Genomic DNA, 18,338 nt, shown 5'->3' on the forward strand with positions numbered 1-18,338 from the left:
TCTGACCCCGCCCAACCCTGCCCCCAGTCACTGCAGCAGCTGCTGTCACAGGACTCCGGACACCACACTGCCAGCACTTTCTCATACCCCCGGCTCTACCCACTTATTAAACATTCCAGCTCATAAATGGAACTGCCTTCACACACCAGCTTCCACTTCCTTCTCCACGGCGTCCCCTCCCGGGCTGGACACAAGAACCACCAGCGGAAGCGCAGGCTGGAAGGGCTTGGCCTGCAGGAGCTGCTTGATCTGCAGCAACACCGACAGCCAGTACATGTCCTCCTCCGCCATGTCCTCGCTCTTCACTTTGGGGGGAAGCAGCAGCATGACCCCACTGGCTCCCAGGAGCTCCTTCTGTGTCTCCACAGCGTCGAGGGCACAGTCGCTAAGTGCACCATGGGCCACCTGGAACAGCACCCAGACCATCAAGATGGATGGATGCACCAGGGGACAAATCAACAGTGAGCTGCAGAGTGAGCAGAGCCAAATGCTCACCTCACGCCAGGTCAGCCTCCCTCCGTGAGGCCGAGGATTCGTGTGAAAATCAGTCACAGGTCATTCAGCCTCTGGTTAGACTTGGGTTGGAGCAATTTAATCTCAACAGTTACCTCAAACAGGCTTGTAAAAAACGGGTAAGCCGGGACTTCCCTGGTGGTTAAGAATCCGCCTGCCAATGCAGTGGACACGGGTCGGATCGCTGGTCCAGGAAGATCCCACATGCCATGGAGCAACGAAGCCCATGCACCACAACTACTGAGCCTGTGGTCTAGAGCCTGTGAGCCACAACTACTGAGCCCACGTGCCATAACTACTGAAGCCCATGCACCTAGAGCCTGTCCTCCGCAACAAGAGAAGCCACCGCAATGAGAAGCCTGCACACTGCAATGAAGAGTAGCCCCCGCTCGCTGCAAACAGAGAAAGCCTGTGTGCAGCAAAAAAGACCCAACGCAGCCAAAAATTTTAAAAAATTAAAAAAAAAAAAAGAAAGAAAGAAACCCAAAGGAAACAGATACCGCATGGCACATAAGAAAACTTATGCAAAAATCCTAATTTCCTCTGAGGATGCCTCTGGAAACAGTCATAAGATGATATGAAAAAGTCAAATAAGGACAAGAAAAAGGAAATCAATAATATATATATTATTAAAAACTCAATAGAACATTTGGAATACAGTCAAGGAAATCTCCCAGAAAACAGTATTAAAAAACAAGAGAGCAAATGGGATAGAAAGGATTAAGAGGCTCAGAGGCTCAACTGATGAGGTCAAACAGTCTAATACAGAGTTCAAGAGAGAAGAGAATAAATGAGAAGGAAAGCAGATGTCATCAAGATGCAAAAACGTCAGTCTCCAGCCCACAAGGACCCACCAAGCCCAAATGATGAGGGAAGGAAGTCAGCACCAGAGCCCCAGGGACAGAGTGCAGGCTTCCAAAGAGAAACAAAGTGGGCCACAGAGAAAGGAACAGAACAGTTTCAGACATCTCAACAGCAATGCTGGACGGCAGGTGACAGTGGAGCAAACTAGAAGGAAAATAACTTTCAGCCCATAATTCTACAAACCTAGCTAAACTATGAAGCAAATGTGAGAGCAAATACATTTTCAGACAGGCAAGAATGCCCCAAATTCTCCTCCCACGCATTCTTCCTTTGGAAGAAAGTGGAAAACGTGCTCCATCAAACAAGAGACTAAACCAAGAAAACATCTTGCTGTTGCTGCTGCTGCCAACGGCAGCACCGAGTAAGCGCTCGATGTGTCAGACTGTGCGCTCTGTATGTATAACTCAGTTCGCCCTCAAGGGTTCCTGTGCACAGGGGCACCACGGAGCAGCTGTGTGGCCCCAGGCTATTTGTTTTAGCTCCTCCCTCCCTGGCAAAACCGCATCATGAGTAAGAGCACTGACCCACAGGCGGCGCCCGGCCACGAGGACCCTGACACGAGGGTCAGGGTTAGGGGTGGAAGAGCAGGACTGAGCTCTTGGTCTGGAGGGCCCAGCGGAAGCCACACCCTGGAGCACGTTATCCGCCTCAAGGGGAGCAGGAGGATGACCCCTTCTCAGAGGGAGGGATAAGGTGAAGTGATCGAACACTTAGAAAACTCTACTAAGACATGTACAGCCCATGTGCCGGCACATTTGGGTAATATTAATGAAAGATGAAGATAAAACTACTTAAGTAAGATAATCAGACAACTTACTACTTGCAAAAAAATAAACAAATGTCACAAAACACTTGCCGATTCTGGGGCAAATAGCCATCACACAGCACACGCGCACACACACAACACACGTACCCACATGACCCCACTTGCTAAGATAATGTAAAGTAATGATGTAGCCACCTGGAAGATGGGGAGGCTGAGAGGAACTGTGGTATTAAGAGTTCACGCCTCCCATAGTGGGGTGTGCAGCCCCAGGATGGCCCCCACGATGCCACCTCCTCGTGCTGATGTCCGTGCACCGTCACCTGCCCTGAGTGTGAGCTGGGCCCAGTGACACACTTCTAACAGTATCAGACAAACGTAATGGGATGCCACCTCTAAGATTAGGCTACAAAGAGATTGTGCCAGCTTGCTCAGCTGATGGGAGCCAGCTGATGCCCTGTTGTGAGCTGCCTCATAGAAGCCCACGTGGCGTGGTGTGGCCTGCAGGGAAATGAATCCTGCCAACAACCACGAGCGTGAGCTTTCCGAGGAGACCAGAGCCCTGGCTCACATCTTGACTTACACCTGGTGAGGAATCCTGAGCCAGAGGGCCCATCTAAGCCACACCTGGACTTCTGCCCCACAGAAACTGTGAGTAACGAACGTTTGTTATTTAAAGATGCCACATTTGGATGTTTTTTGTTTTTTGGTTTTTTTGGCCGTGCTGCACAGCACGTGGGGTCTTAGTTCCCGAACCAGGGATCGAACCCAGGCACCCTGCAGTGGAAACGCAGAACCCTAACCACTGGACCGCCAGGGAATTCCCAAAGCTGCCACATTTGGAGGTAACCTGCTATGTAGAAATAGATAACTAACACACATATTTTAATGCAAAGTCGGCAGAGAACATCTAAAGTGGATAAATCAGAGAAATGGCAGTGTAAGGACATGATACGGCAACAGGACAGAAGTCAAGCCTTGGGGAAAGGAGCCAGAAGAAGGGGCAGGGGCTGTGACTTCTCCTCATAAGTCGTGGTGCTCTCTGAGTTTTTAACTACGTGCACGTGTTATTTTGACTTACATTTTTAAGAATAAAGGCAAGAACAAACTAATTGTCCAGTAGGTGAAGTCTGACTTTGTCATCATACGAAAAAGGGAAGAACATGCCCCAAGATGTTTCTGTTACCTCTGAATGGTGAGAGCTTAGATGGCTCTTATAATCTTTATACTTCCTCTGTATTTCCTTATGTTTTTAAAGTTTTATATATGTATTACTTTCACGTTTAAGAAATACAATAAATAGTATTAAAATGGAAAGGAACAAACAAAAATCCTATAATCAAACTACAGTTTGAAGCAGTTCCAAGGACAGGAGGAACATGCACTGGAGTGCCACATGCAGATGTCCGGGTGTGCCATGAAGGCGACTGTCAGGAAGAGGAGAGGTCAGGCGTGGAGCCTTCGGGTCAGGACACGGTGGGGAGGGCCGCTTTCACTGGGTCCTGCTCTGAGCGTGCCGCTGGTCCTGATGGCCACACTATGGGAGGCACCAGGCCCAGGTTGGGCAGCTGGCCGCAGCAGCAGCTACCAACACCAGGTCTGCTCAACACTGAAGCCCACACTTCCTGCCATGTACTGCTATTTTCTAAGTAAATAAAATATACATCTGGTTTTACTTCTGAACACACACAATAAAACTTCAAGTTCATTTATGCAGGTCTGAATCTAATGAGGAAACAGGTTCTCATTAAACAAGAATCTCTCAGGGAACCAATTAAGCTCAGTGTTGCACAAACACCTGTAAAGAACAAAAGTTAGGGGCTTCCCTGGTGGCGCAGTGGTTAAGAATCTGCCTGCCAACGCATGGGACATGGGTTCGACCCCTGGTCTGGGAAGATCCCACATGCTGTGGAGCAACTAAGCCTGTGAGCCACAACTACTGAGCCCGCGTGCCACAACTACTGAAGTCCGCACACCTCGAGCCCGTGCTCCGTAACAAGAGAAGCCACTGCCAATGAGAAGCCCGTGCACTGCAACGAAGAGTAGACCCCGCTCACCGCAACCAGAGAAAGCCCACATGCAGCAATGAAGACCCAACGCAGCCGAGAGAGAGAGAGGAAGAAAGAGAGAGAGAGGGAGAGAAAGAGAGAGGAAGGAAGGCAGGAAGGGAAAGGAAACGAAAGGAAAGAAAATTAGAACTTATAATCAAAAACTGAGGACAACTTTAATGTAAAACAAAAACAAGTAACCTGAAATGCCCACTACTGAACCTATGTGAAAACTGCATAGGATTAAAAACCATTAGTCTTTTGGTAAGACCTGATGTCTCAGGAAGCTATTTAACAAAGATTTCAGCAGCTGACAGACCATATGAGGTGCAACGACCACTGCATTTTTTTGTAATGCTCTGTCTCATGCCTCTTGGGTTAGTTACCAGAGGTCCGTGGAATTCAGGGCTTCTGAATTATAGGTGAACATATGTACTTTTCAGGATTGTTCTGGGTTTTCACCAAGTTCTCAAAGAGAGGTCTGTGACCCAAGACAGTTAAGACTCACTGCACTCCTGAGAATCTAGCCTGGTCTCTCACACCAAGGGGGTGTGCATGGGATGTCGTCAAGACGCAAGAAGGAACAGATACGACACTTGCTTCTGAGCCTCCCACATTGTTTCAGGGCCACTTCAGGGAAGTTATATGACTCCAATCATGTCTGGGAGTGAGTGCAAATGAGAAAATCTCAGAAGTAAATACACTAAGTGATGGTCACTCACCTTGATGCACACACTGACAGAAACTGTCTGATTCCCTTTGCTGCTGAAAGTGTTAAAGAGAGTGAGTGTCTGAATCCCACCAACATCACGGCATGTGTCATCCACTGAGCCATCATCTCCTATGAACTTGACTTTTAACCAATTTGCCAGAATTCTGTGAATAAAAGAAAATAACACTTGTAGGAGAGTCTAATCCTAAATTTGAACTACAAAGAGAAATGTTACACAGATGTAAATCCACAAACACCAAATCTTACTATAAAGTTGATCTGGACTAATAAACAGGCTGTGATTTTTTAAATGGAGTTAGGAACTCTACTGGGTTATATATTTGAGAGGACACTCATTCTAATGTGATTTATGATTTTGAAGCACAAAGAAAAGATTTTCAGCAACAGAAAAGGTCCTTAGAGTTTACCATACAACCCAGCAATTCCACTCCTAGGTATATAACCAAAAGAACTGCAGACATATGTCCACACAAACACTTACACGTCAATGTTCACAGAAGCGTTATCATAATAATCAAAAAGTGGAAACACCACAAATGCCCATCAACTGATGAACAGAGAAATAAAGTGTGATATATTCATGCAATCAAATATCATTTGGCCCAAAAATGAAGGACTAATATATGCTACAACATGAATGAACCTAGAAAACATTATGCTAAGTGAAAGATGCCAGTCATATAGAAGACTACGTGTTTTCGGGTTCTATTTGTATGAGATGTCCAGAATAGGCAAATGAATAGAGACAGAAAACAGATTAGTAGTTGCCAGGGGCTGCAGGTAAGGAAGGATGGACTGCTAATGGGCATGGATTTCTTTTTAGGTGACAAAATGTTCTGCAATTAGATAGTTGTGATGGTTTACAACTCTGTGAATATACTGAAACCAGTGAAATGTACACTTTAAATGGGAGAAATTCATGATATGTGAATTACATCTAAAAAAGAAAAGTAGGGCTTCCCTGGTGGCGCAGTGGTTGAGAGTCCACCTGCCGATGCAGGGGACACGGGTTCGTGCCCCGGTCCAGGAGGATCCCACGTGCCGTGGAGCGGCTGGGCCCGTGAGCCATGGCCGCTGAGCCTGCGCGTCCAGAGCCTGTGCTCCGCGACGGTAGAGGCCACAACAGTGAGAGGCCCACGTACCGCAAAAAAAAAAAAAGTATGGTTTCTGGAAGCAACTTGTTTACAAGAAACAATGCCATGTCAACTTTTTCGATTTCTTTTTAAAAATGCCAGAAATTTTTTACCTAAGGAAAAAATGGAACTATAGCAAACAAAGTAAACTGTCTTCCCCAAGAGTCTAAAATGAAGCAGGCTCTAATCAGTATACCTCAGCATAGCTTTAAGTCACAATCAAGTCTGAAATGTTTTTGGACAAAGACCGTTGCCAACGATACAAAATAAAAATGTGAATAATCTAAAGCGTCAACTTCAAATAACAAACAAAACAGCCTGCAAAGCTAAGCATCAAAATGAAAGCAGGCGTCAGGGCCCCCAGGAGGAGAGGAGCACACTGGGCTGACGCCTGGCCAACCCCGTGCGCAACACTCAGCTGCCAGACGCTCTGGAGAAGCCACTCCGCCTCCCGGCCGCCTGCTCTGCATCCAGGCCCCCCAGGGGGAAACCTCTCTGACCTGCCAGGACTCCCTGGGGACTGCTCTTCTCCATCAGGCAACACCAGCACCAGCTTCCAAAACACGCGCTCCTGCCGCCCCGGGAGGTGCTCAGCCACGAGGGCTGGCAGGTCCAGGGGTGCCCATGCCGCGTCACTGGAAGGGACAAAGCACCACAGGTGAGCCACCACGCGAGCCCCCGGCAGGAGCAGCGTACGCGGCGGGCGGGGGGCGACCAACCTCAGCAGCTGCTGGTAGAAGTGCTGAACTTTCATCTGGTGCGCCACCTTGCTTCTGAGCCACCTTAACCTGCGAAGGGAGAACCACACGGAGCCTACGTGAGGCCCATTCAGCACCCACGGAGGAACCTGATAAGCGCTTAGTGATGTTCTGAGTGCAAAGCAATTGGTGAGTGAGTGTCTCCCAGTGGGGAATACTTAGGAGACCAAGAAACCTTTTCCGATAGAGAAACAGTTTAGTCAGAGGACTTGTTCATTCCATAAATATCAAACAATTATCTACTGTGTGCCAGTCATGGCAGATCAGCAGTGAACAGACAAAAATCCTGCCCCGCTAGAACACACGCTCTTGTAGGGAGAGAAAGGCCTCTGTTAGTGGGTGGCGTGACAGGCGCGGTGGGCGTGCTGTGGACTTACACAGGGTGGTCAGAGGTGATATGGGAGCAAAGACTGAAGGGAACAGGGGCGCCAGCACGTGAGTTCTGGGGGACAGGCCAGACCCAGTCAGGAGTGGGCCTGGCACGTGCACAGGACGAGCACAGGGAGCAGCGGGGGACAGCCAGAGGGCAGGGTGGGGGCCACTATGAAGGGACTCAGAGAGCAGCCCAGGGACGTCGACAGGGATGTGAGGCGACCTGACTCTGACGTGGTGATGAGGACACCAGGGTGCAGGGGTCAAGGGCGGAAGCCAGCAGACGGACAGGTGGCTACGTGAGAGGGGTTGGCGGTGGAGGTGGTGAGGGTAGAGCCACAGGATGGTAGGTCTGAGTCCAGGTGTGACCCAGCCCAGGGAGGACAGGCTGGCATCCTGTGAGCCAGAGAAGGCACCGAGTGCAGCAGGCCAGGTGAAGACTAGGTTCCGATGTTGAACTGGGGACACGGGGAAGAGGCCCAGGCTGGAGATGCACGAAGCGTGCTGTCAGCGTGCAGGATGGAAAAAGATTACCAGGGGAGGAAGCAGAGGGGAAGCAGAGGGGACGGGGGCTGTGCTGGAGGGCGGGGGAGGGGACAGAGAGAGGGCCGTCCTGACACAGGTGACACAGCCAGGACTCCAGGAGGCAGCCGGGCCAAGGCCGAAGGCCCTGACACACACAGCACATCAGAGACAGGCCAGCACCGTCACCACCCTGCTTGCAGACACAGGCACAGGACCCGGAGACGTGGGCAGCTACGCAAAGTTTGTTAGAGGCATAGAGCTGGTGACAGCCCAGGTGAGGACAAGACGTGCCTCGAGACCCCAGCAGGGTGGGCTGCCACCGCGCCTCTGTGTCGTCTTCCTAGGCCCCCACTGGGAGGCTCCTTTCCAGAGGCCACAGCGGCCTGGTCTGAAGAGAGAGGCTGAGCCCTGCATGGCCAGGATTGGGCAGCTGAAGCCAGGACCTGGGCAGGGAGCCGGGCACATGCGCGGTGGCCAGGAGGAGTGGCAGGGAGAGCCATGCGAGGGGACACGGGGAGGGAGCCCGTAAGAGACCTGACGGCAGGAGGGGGGAGTCGCTAAAATGCTGCCACCGCAGACCCAGGGTAGCAGAGGGGTCGGGGAGGTGGTGGGGGTGACGCCAACACGGACCTCTGGCTCCACCACTGAGAATGGACATGATGTGTCCTTAAGCTAGGAAGGCAAGGAGAAAACAGGTAATTCCAGGGAAAATTCGATTGGCAGGACCAGGAGTGTTTTAAGGGGAAAAGGCAAGTGAAATCACAGCAGGTAGAGCAACTCTCACTCCAAAAATGCAATCCTGCGTCTTTCTTCACCTCCTCTGACTCCACCCATCTTCCCTGCAAACGGACGTGTTAATCCACACTCTCGATAAAGCCAGTTGGGGCAGGAGGCACTTAGGAGGCCCCGGGCTGCTCACCTGGTGCAGGAGATGCCCACTCTCCCCGCGTGGCCCAGATCCAAGAGGCCCTTGGCCAGGTTCTCCTCTGCAATGGGGCACTCTGCGCTGGGCGCCAGTGCCCTCAGCCGGTCGTTCATGTCCATACAGCAGGGTGCCGCAGGGAAGGCCCGCATCTGGCGCCTCAGTTTCTTCCGGGCTGCGACACCTTCCCTCCACCTAGAGGAGAGACCAAAGTATCATCACTGGATGTTTTTGCCATGGGGACAAGGCAAAAACATCTCCAGCATTAACATGGGAAACATTTTCTGCCAGTATGTTGAGGTCTTTTTCAGCAACAGATCTCAAACTGAGAAATGGATCAGAACTGAAACTCAAGGTATGGGGGATGCATGATAACGAATGAGTGGTGGGCAACGAACCTACTGAACTTTAGAGTGAATGCTGGGCTTCCCTGGTGGCGCAGTGGGTAAGACTCTGCACTCCCAATGCAGGGGGCTGGGTTCGATCCCTGGTCAGGGAACTAGATTCCACATGCATGCCACGACTAAGTTTGCCCATGCCGCAACTAAGGAGCCAGTGAGCCGCAAATAAGGAGCCTGTGAGCCGCAACTAAGGAGCCCGCATGCCACAACTAAGACCTGGTGCAACCAAATAAATTAATTAATTAAAAATAAAGAGTGAACAATCTCTGGAGGCCAACTTGCCAATCTGGATACAAACACAGATCCATATACCCTTTGACCCAGCAGACACCACCGACAGGATTCTCTCTCCGGACATGTGTGCACCCGTGTGAAATGTCTGTACAAGGATGCCACTGCAGCACTCTTTGTCACAGCTAGAGAGAGAAAGCCATGTGAAAGTCTACCAGTGGGACGAGGCAGGTCATCTACCATGTGCTCTGGCAACGCCACCTCAGTGCACTGACGGCACTGGGGAGAGGCCACCGTGCTGCTGCAGTCAGGTCTGCTGTGTCACCGAGAGTCGAGAGAAGTCTGGCACAGAGTAGGGAATGTGCTCCCCCCTGTGCCGACCACCATACAAAGGTCAGAGGTTCTCGTGGGATGGAGACTCATTTCTCACTGAATCCCCTTTTACACGGCTGCAACTGTCAAGTACACTATTACTTTCTTTAAATGTTATTATGAAATGAATCATCATATCACATACGTAACACATGTACACCCATTTTAAAGATTAATGATAAATCAAACACCCACATCCTTCCATTCAGTTGAGAATGGGTGGCCAAGACCAGCACCTGATCCCCACGGGCCCTGCTCAGTCACACACCCTCTCATTCCCAAAGGTAACCACTGTGCCGGGTTTATGTTTGTTATTTTCCTTCTTTAGGGTTGTACTACTATATACAAATCCAAAACAATCCATTTAGTTTGAATATACAGTTTGTATGTTGCACACATTTCCCTAAGAATTGCTTTTTTCACTATAAATTATGTTTCAGAAATTCATCCATGTGGGTGCATACAGCTATCATTTGGCTTGTTCGTGGCCCTCTCCCTGTGTCTAGCACACTGGGTAAACAGCAGAAGGCTACCTAGAAATATCTGTCGAAACATAGAGCGGTCCCCCCACCCCAATCTAATTCTTTACTTAGTTTATACCCTTTAGGAAGGAACATGTTCCATGTGCGTATTATCAGCTGTTTCTGAAAGTATAATCTTTGTAAAAGACTCTCCCTGTATGCATTGATTTTATCTGTAAGGACATGGGACTCACCGCTGGAGATACTTGCAGAAGCACTGAAGTTCCTGGAGGGTCTCTTTTGCAGTCTGGAAAATTTCCTCCCCAAGAAACAAGTCCACCAGGTGGGCGCAGACGTCCTCACAGCAGCGGGCCATGCGGAGCCTCTGCTCTGTCTCCACTGCACTCCTAGGGAAAAGGGCAATCAGCAAGAGAGACACTGCACCCAAGGCCCCACCCTGAGGGCCTGCCTTAAAAGCATGAGTCCACGTCCTTAATACTGAAATGTAATGATATCTTTGCTGCAAGAAGAGCTTGAAGATTTTATTTTGTATAATGCACAGACATCAGGAAATTTAGAGAAAAAAGAACTAAAGTGGTACAGGGTACAAGATTATAGATCCAACAGGGCCCTTATAAATAGTCAAGAGATAACTCTTTATCTTATAGTTAGAAATTTCATTTTTAAATGACCATTGAGACAACAGAAATATCTTCTCATCAACAACATCTGATGTTTGCAATTAGAAATGTCTCAAGTATATGACAGCTGGCTACAGAGGCTGACAGCCTAAGGTCATGTGACAGCGGCCCTCAGATAAACCAGAATCTGAAAGAGACTTTTTACAACAAAATCCTGTCAACCAAGGGATCACAGAGGCCTTTATCAAATATATTTAGCCATTAAGCCAAAGAAGCCCAGACAGGCAAGACCCATTTCCGATAGCTGTCCTCTGTGGCGATGGAGACAGCCCTGGGCCGAGCTGTAGTCCAAGTCTTCTGGAACTGCAGAGAACAGCAGTTTCCCTGCACGTCAATGAGTCCTAGGTTTTACTTATCTCTTAATACCCCTTCCTGGGATTAAGAACAGACAAACACCCATCATTTGTGAGGTCTCTTGCTTATAGTAAACAGTGAAATAAACTCCCAATTAATAGAAATGGAAAGAAATATTAATTAAACAATATACTCTGCCTCCTGGCTATATTCCCCATCTGCACCAGAGGCTGCAGGCCTATCTCAGGGGAACTTAAACGCAAGGACAGATTTCCCAGCGCAACTGAACCTCTTTCTTCCCTGAAGCTTGGCACTGAAATTTATAAAGTTCTTAAGTGAAATAGCTCAAAGGAATCTTTTAACATACGAAACAAAGGAAAGGATCTTCTACTGGAGAAAAACTAACGGTGAGTAACCTGGTGTGGAGAAGACCACCAGCAAATTCTTTTGCTAACAGACACATACCCACGCCCAGGGCAGGGTCAACAAGCAGGATGAGAGTGAAAGCGAGGGCCTCCCTGGAAGCAACGCACACAAGAACAGGGACAGCCTGTTAGTGTCTGGCTAACCAGAAGATATGCTCCTTGTCAAAATGAAAGCCAGCTAGCGTGAACTGGACCAGCCTGGCCACGGTGCCTCTAACCCTCCTCCCACCCGCCCAGCCGCCTCACATTGCAGGCACCGGCGCTTCACTTACTTCAACTCCTGGGAGCAGGTTTCCCTCACACGTTCTGTCACCACGAGCTCTGTCAGCTCTGCAGCTAGGTCCTGGCTCAGCTGAGTTAACACCAGTTCTCTCTCTTGTTTCAACCTAAGGGAAAAGGAAAAAGAGCACAAGAAATAACAGTCGTCTCACTCTGTGACCTTGCGAGTGGGGATTTCAGTTGTGCTGCCTGACCCCTCCGGCAGGCCTGACACCTCTGGTTCCACCAGACAGGCCACACAGCCATGCCCACTCCAGTTCCCTGACCACCACCCCCACCCCCTCTGGCTGCGGAGGGGCTGCTGCTTACAAGGTGGGACCTGCCGGCTCCCTGGGCCACAGTGTACGAAGGCGCAGGGCGAGCCGTGGGTCTGATACGAGTGCCGTGGGCAAAAGCGAGAGCATCCTAGGCCAGGGCAGGCTCTCCCCTTGTCCACACCCCCCACCCCCCACGTGCACTGCAGGGATGAGACACCCTCACCTCTCTTCTTCAGCCCGCCGCCTCTCTTCCTCTTTTCGCTCCCTTTCCTTAGTCACTTCTTCAGTTGCAATGTGCCTCAGAATGCCCATGGTTGCAGCTGTTAACAGCTCCTCCATAGCAGCATTGGAAACACTAGACAGAGCAAAGTGGACATTGCTCTAAATAAATAATAAAAGCCACACAAACCGTATTACTAGACTTCTAATACTAGCAAGGGAAAAAATACCTATTTGCCTTCCAGCATAAAAATCAAGCCCATGGTTAGGAACACACACCCTGTCAAAACTGACTCAGGAAAGAAAGAAAATCTGAATAAACCTATAACTTGTTAAGAGATTGACTCAGTATTTAAAAACATCTTCCAGCAAAGAAAAATCCAGGATGAGAGGGCTTCACTGGCAAATTCTACCAAACACTTAAAAGAAGAACTAACACCAACCCTTCTCAAACTCTTCGAAAAAATTGAGGCACAAGGAACACTTCCTAACACCTCTAGGAGGCCAGCATTCCCCCGATCTGATACCAAAGCCAGACAAAAACACCACAAGAAAACTAGTGACCAATATCCCTTGTGGACGGTGAAGTAAAAATCCATAACAAAATACTAGCAAGCCAAAATTAAGCAATATACTGAAAGGATTATACACTACCAAGTGTATAATCTCACACTACCAAGAGAGATTTATTCCTGGAATGCAACAAATGAAAATCAATGTAATACAACCACATTAATAAACGGAAGGGGAAAAAACCCACAAAATCACCTCAATTAATGCAGAGACAGCATATGACAAATTCAATACCATTTCATGATAAAAACACTCAATAAATTAGGAAGAGCAGGGAACTTTCTCAAAACGATAAAGACCATATATGAAACACCCACAGCTAACATCATATTCAGTCGTGAAAGATAAAAAGCTTTTCCTCTAAGACACTAACAAGACAAGAGTGCCCTATCTGCCATTTCTATTCAACACCATATTGAAAGTTATAGCCAGAGCAATTAGACAAGAAAAATAAAAACATCCAAACTGGAAAGGAAGAAGAAAACTATGTGTATTCACAGATGACAGGATCTTGTATGTAGAAAATCCTAAGGGATCCACTCAAAAGCTATTACAATAAGAAAAAGTTCAACAAGATTGGAATATAAGGATCAACACTCAAAACTCAATGGCATTTCTATTCACGAGCAATGAACATTCTGAAAGTGGAATTGAGGAAAAATTCCGTCTACAATAGCGACAAAAAGAATAATATAATTAGGAACAAATTTAACCAAAGAAACAAAAGACTTGTACAATAAAAATTATAAAACGTTGCTGAAAGAAATTAAGGAAGACATAAACAAATGGAAAGACACCCATGTTCATGGACTGGAAGACTTCATATTGTTAAGATGCCAGTACTACCCAAAGTAATCTACAGATTCACTGGAACCACCATCAAAATCCCAACATAACTTTTTGCAGAAGTAGAAAAACCCATCCTAAAATTCTTATGAAATTTAAAGGGTCTCCAAATAGGGAAACAGCCTTCAAAGAGAAACAAAGCTGAAACAAAGCTGAAGGACTCGCACTTTGTGATTTCAAAACTTACAACTTACTATGAAGTTATAGTAATAAAATCAAAACAATATGGTACTACCATAAAAACAGACATATAGGGCTTCCCTGGTGGCGCAGTGGTTGAGAGTCCGCCTGCCGATGCAGGGGACACGGGTTCATGCCCCGGACCGGGAAGATCCCACATGCCACGGAGCGGCTGGGCCCGTAAGCCATGGCCGCTGAGCCTGCGCGTCCGGAGCCTGTGCTCCGCAACGGGAGAGGCCACAACGGTGAGAGGCCTGCGTACCGCCAAGAAAAAAAAAAAAAAAAAAAGACTAGATGCTTAAAGTGTTCCACAAAATCAGCTTTATAAAATTTAAAAGTGTAGTTTGAAATGTCTAAGGAAATTTCATCATGGTGTTAAATGTAAATGGTATAAAATGTTTAAGGGAATTTAATCTGTCAAATTTATAAACTGTGACTTAATCCAAGATCAAGTAAAGTGAGTGTTTTTATTTTTTAACAGAGAATGAACTAATTATTACTAGATTTTTTTTATTACTAGATTTTTGATCACATTTAAAGTTGAAAGAAAAACAGGTTTCTAATTTACAACTTTAATAAACCTAATGCTACTCAAAAATCATACACACATAGAAACTACCTGCAAACGACAAACACAGGTCAGGAACGTGAGAGACTATACCCACCAGCGAGCAGGACCGACACTGAAGCCTGTACAAAGGGGTAGCTGTGATCTCTTGTTGAAGACTGAGAGCAGCTTTAGGAGAGGAAGCGTCTGGAGGGAGTGCAGACAGCCTCAGAGCAGGAGAGGCACCTCACTTACCCCAGGGCTGTGGCTGCGAAGGCCGCCCCAGCGGCGCCAACTTCCTCGCAGTCCCTCTGAAGAACCTCCTGGATGAGCTCATCCACCACCTGCACCAGGTCCTAAGCAGAGGGCAGACGGGGGTCAGGAGCACTGGCTGGGGAAACGCCGCCTAGATCCAGACCCAGCTTATCACCAAGCAATCTGCCTTCATGGCCTAAGGTACTGAAGGTCTTCACGGAACCACAGAGACATCATGGACCGTCCGCCCAGCTCAGAAATCCCTCCAAAACCTCATCACTGGAAGCTGTTTGAAGGCGTCTAATGACCTTACACGGGGGTCGGCTGTGCGCTCCTGGAAAGGGTTCCTGCTAATAACCAGAGAGGAGCCTTCTGGACATGCCAGGACAAGCCTGCTGTCTGCTCAACGACGGCCATTCAGACGGCCACAGTGCCACACCCCAACGTCACACGGCCCCAGCTTCTGTGGCCCTTCCTCACTCCCCACCTCAGGCCTCCTTGATCCCCCAGTGGGGTGGTGCCCAGTGCCTGCCCAAGCAACAGGGTGGCGAGATCAAGTCACACGGCCTGTGTGGTGGGTAGGCCCTGCTCGGCCCCGGGGCCACCTGTCAGAGGCATGCTGACCCCAGGGACACCCCAGGGACACAGACAGTGGTCAGGCTGGACATCAGAGGCAGCTGGATGTTGCCCACGACGGGCCCTCAGAGCCCTGACAGGAAGGTTCCTTACCTCGTCCAAGTACACAGGCGCAGACTTCGGGGGAAGGAGCTCCAGCTGCACGGGGGGCTGCATGGGGGGCTGGAAGAGGCTGGGTGCCATGCTCAAGGGCAGTGCCGGGAGGTGTGGAGGAGAAGCTGGCACAGGGGTGGGCAGGGGCTGCAGGAGGAGAGCCGGGGGGGCCTCGTCCCCCTCCATACTGCACTCCTCTCCTCTCCCTACACCTGGAAGGAACAGGCAAACGTGGGCACCGAGGACAAGTCCTGGCCACCCTCCCCAAGCAGACCACCACAGGGCGCCTCCTGAGCCACGAGCCGGGGGACCGTGTGCGCGTCACCCGTGGGAACAAAGCACTGTGGCGCCAGGGAGCCGTTCAGGCAGCACCGAGCTGACGTCGCCGGGCCCCAGGACGAGGCCTCCCAGAGGGGAGCAGAGCTGGTGCCCTCCTGAGACGCAGCCTCACTCACCTGCCACGTCCAAGCCGGGTCTCTGAGTGCCCGTGGGCAGCTCCGCAGCAAGGCTGTCCCCGACGTACTTGTTCTGGGAGTTGAAGCTGCACACGGGGGTGTGACGGGGGACAGGGGGTAATGGCCCTCCGTTCACGATCTCCCCGACTGACACCGTCAGCTTCCTGGTAATAAACACCGACTTCCTGGCCTTGGATAAACCCTCTGGTTCCAGGAACGAGGACCGGTTCAGCTCGACACAGCTACCCAGACCACAGAGAACCCACGGAGAGGCGTTACACAGGCGAGAGGCCACCCTTCACCTCCTCAGTGCCCTGCAGTCACTGCGTCGCCAGACGGCCACGTGGAAATGAGGGGAGGCAGCAAAGGCCGAGCCCAAGGCCCAGCCCACGGCACCCCCCACTGCCAGTGTTTCCTTCTGACACGGGAGCCGCCTGGCCTCACTGTTAGCAGCCCCAGGTGCAGCAACGCTCCCCTACATGCTCCCAGCTCAGCCCGTGAGGGCAGGTCTGCAGGCAGCAGACGGGGCCGGGGCTGAGGAGCCAGAGGAGGATGGGTTCAGGGAAACCCCGGATCCGGACACGACAGGCTACAGATTATGGAGCCATTTTCTGGGAGAGGGTCCACAAGTCCCACCACGTTCTCAAAACTCTGACTGCAGCAGAGGAGACACCCTGGCCTGGCCAGAGAACCCATCTTCAGGGACAGAACAAGGAAGGCCCCAAGCTCGACCATCAGCTTCCTGAGTAACTTGGGAAAAGTCAGGGAGAGTCTGAACCCTAACCTGCTGACAAACAGCGAGTGACCTGGGGACATCCCCGCGGTTCTGAGCCTCGCCGGCTCCCCTGCACCCCAGGCCGTGGAACACGCCTTCTCCAGGGCCCGGCGCGCAGCTGGCACTTCCCAGCCTTCCCAGAGGTAAAAGGGAGAAAAGGAGAGAGGCCCGGCGGTTCGGGCCTCGGTGCTTACCCGTCGGAGACAGTGAGGCCGTGGCAGCTGAGGAAGCCTGTGGCCTCCTCTCCGTCTCTGAAGAGCAGCATGCGCACCACGCCATCCAGGGGAAAGGTGGTGGAGCGCTGAGTGCTCGCCGTGTATGCCACGTTGAGCGCTCGGAGCGCGTCCTTGCGGATCTGAGAGAAGCCAAGTCACTGAGTCGCAGAGGGTCAGGCACTCCAAGACCACAGACGGCTCAGTCCCTCTGGAAAGCACCCCGGTTCCCAAGCTTAGCGCTCATCGGGCCGTCTGCTCAGCAGAATGCCCAGAAATGATGCAAAGCAAACGGTTTCACATACGGAAAAGGCTGGGCCATGAAGGCTTTATTTATTAAAAAAACTAGAAAACCAACCACCCACCAGCAGGGCAGGGAGAGTACACTGTGCATCCTCCACTCAACAGAAAGCTGTACAGCTGCTAAAAATTACTGCAGAGAGGATGGAATGCCATGGAAAGTGTGTGACAGGAAACTGAGTAAAAGTCAGAGAGAAAGTTGCTTCACAGCATCACACTGAGCATTTTAAACACGTGGACAGAGGGAACCACGAAGGCACTGGCAGGTTAGTTTGATCCCAGGACCCCGGTGGCCCTGCTCCTCCTCCTCAGTGGGCTTTAAGCAATTCAACCCGGATCTACAGTGTTACTTCAAGGCTGGCATGCACGTCCATGCTGAGTGTCCAACAGTGAACAGACAAGACCCGTCCTCATGTAGCTGACGTGGCAGGAGACACCAACACTGAACAAAATGAACGTACAAAAGGCACAGTGCGTTTAACGGTGATAGTGTGACAGAAAGAACAGCTGAGGAGGAGGACAGGGAGCACTCTGCCAAGAAGGGCAGCCCAGCCAGGCCCTGGAGGAGGGGAGCTCTGTACACTCTGTGAGCAGAAGGAAGAGCCGGGAGAACAGCAAGCGCAAAGGCCCTGAGGCAGGTGCCTGCTGGGGGCTGGGGGGGATGGGGGTGGAGCCAGGGAAGACGGGAGAGGAGATGAGGTCCAGAAGACAATGGGCCACTGTGGGCCACTGTTAGTGAAACACTTTGTCTTTCTAAAGAAAAACACTTAGATTTCTTTTGAGTTTAAAATTATTAAAATGGGTACAAATGGTCGACTATCACTGGTATTTATCAACTGCACAAAGTTCCCCAAGCTGCACGTTGTTAGAAATCTTTTCATTTGTTCCAGAATTTCAGTTCTCTTGGAAACTGTCAGATCTAACAATGAGCAAACTTGCAGAAGACTTTGCCTGGGATGATGGTGGGTTTAGTCGCTGTTTACAGGAGGACTTGTGACCAAAAAAGAAAAATGACCTGGTGTCACAAAACCAGCCAGGCAGGTTCCTGAGATCTCCCAGGCAACCTCCTCCCCACCCAGCAGCCGCCAGGGGCTCCCAGCAAGGACTCCAGGCGGCATTCTCCCGGCGTTCCCCCACCACCACCCCGCCCGCCAGCAGCTGCGGGACAGCACAGGGGCGTGCTGTGTGAGGTGGG

General features: G+C 50.2%; 1 protein-coding gene across 1 annotated transcript in view; it reads right to left on the minus strand.

The window, feature by feature from the left end:
* MCM3AP (minichromosome maintenance complex component 3 associated protein) overlaps window positions 1-18,338 on the minus strand; it is a gene marked incomplete at its 5' end in the record, with an annotated part of 40,723 nt that overhangs the window by 9,579 nt on the left and 12,806 nt on the right. Inside the window, 12 exons of the mRNA XM_079704673.1 lie at window positions 147-405; window positions 4,911-5,064; window positions 6,555-6,689; window positions 6,774-6,842; window positions 8,629-8,826; window positions 10,351-10,503; window positions 11,789-11,902; window positions 12,276-12,407; window positions 14,673-14,773; window positions 15,402-15,613; window positions 15,857-16,098; window positions 16,826-16,986. Coding sequence (XP_079560799.1) covers window positions 147-405; window positions 4,911-5,064; window positions 6,555-6,689; window positions 6,774-6,842; window positions 8,629-8,826; window positions 10,351-10,503; window positions 11,789-11,902; window positions 12,276-12,407; window positions 14,673-14,773; window positions 15,402-15,613; window positions 15,857-16,098; window positions 16,826-16,986 — 1,930 coding nt within the window. The remainder of the gene's footprint in view (window positions 1-146; window positions 406-4,910; window positions 5,065-6,554; window positions 6,690-6,773; window positions 6,843-8,628; window positions 8,827-10,350; window positions 10,504-11,788; window positions 11,903-12,275; window positions 12,408-14,672; window positions 14,774-15,401; window positions 15,614-15,856; window positions 16,099-16,825; window positions 16,987-18,338) is intronic.

Source organism: Hyperoodon ampullatus, assembly GCF_949752795.1.
Source record: "Hyperoodon ampullatus genome assembly, chromosome: 5".
NCBI classification, from domain to species: domain Eukaryota; kingdom Metazoa; phylum Chordata; class Mammalia; order Artiodactyla; family Ziphiidae; genus Hyperoodon; species Hyperoodon ampullatus.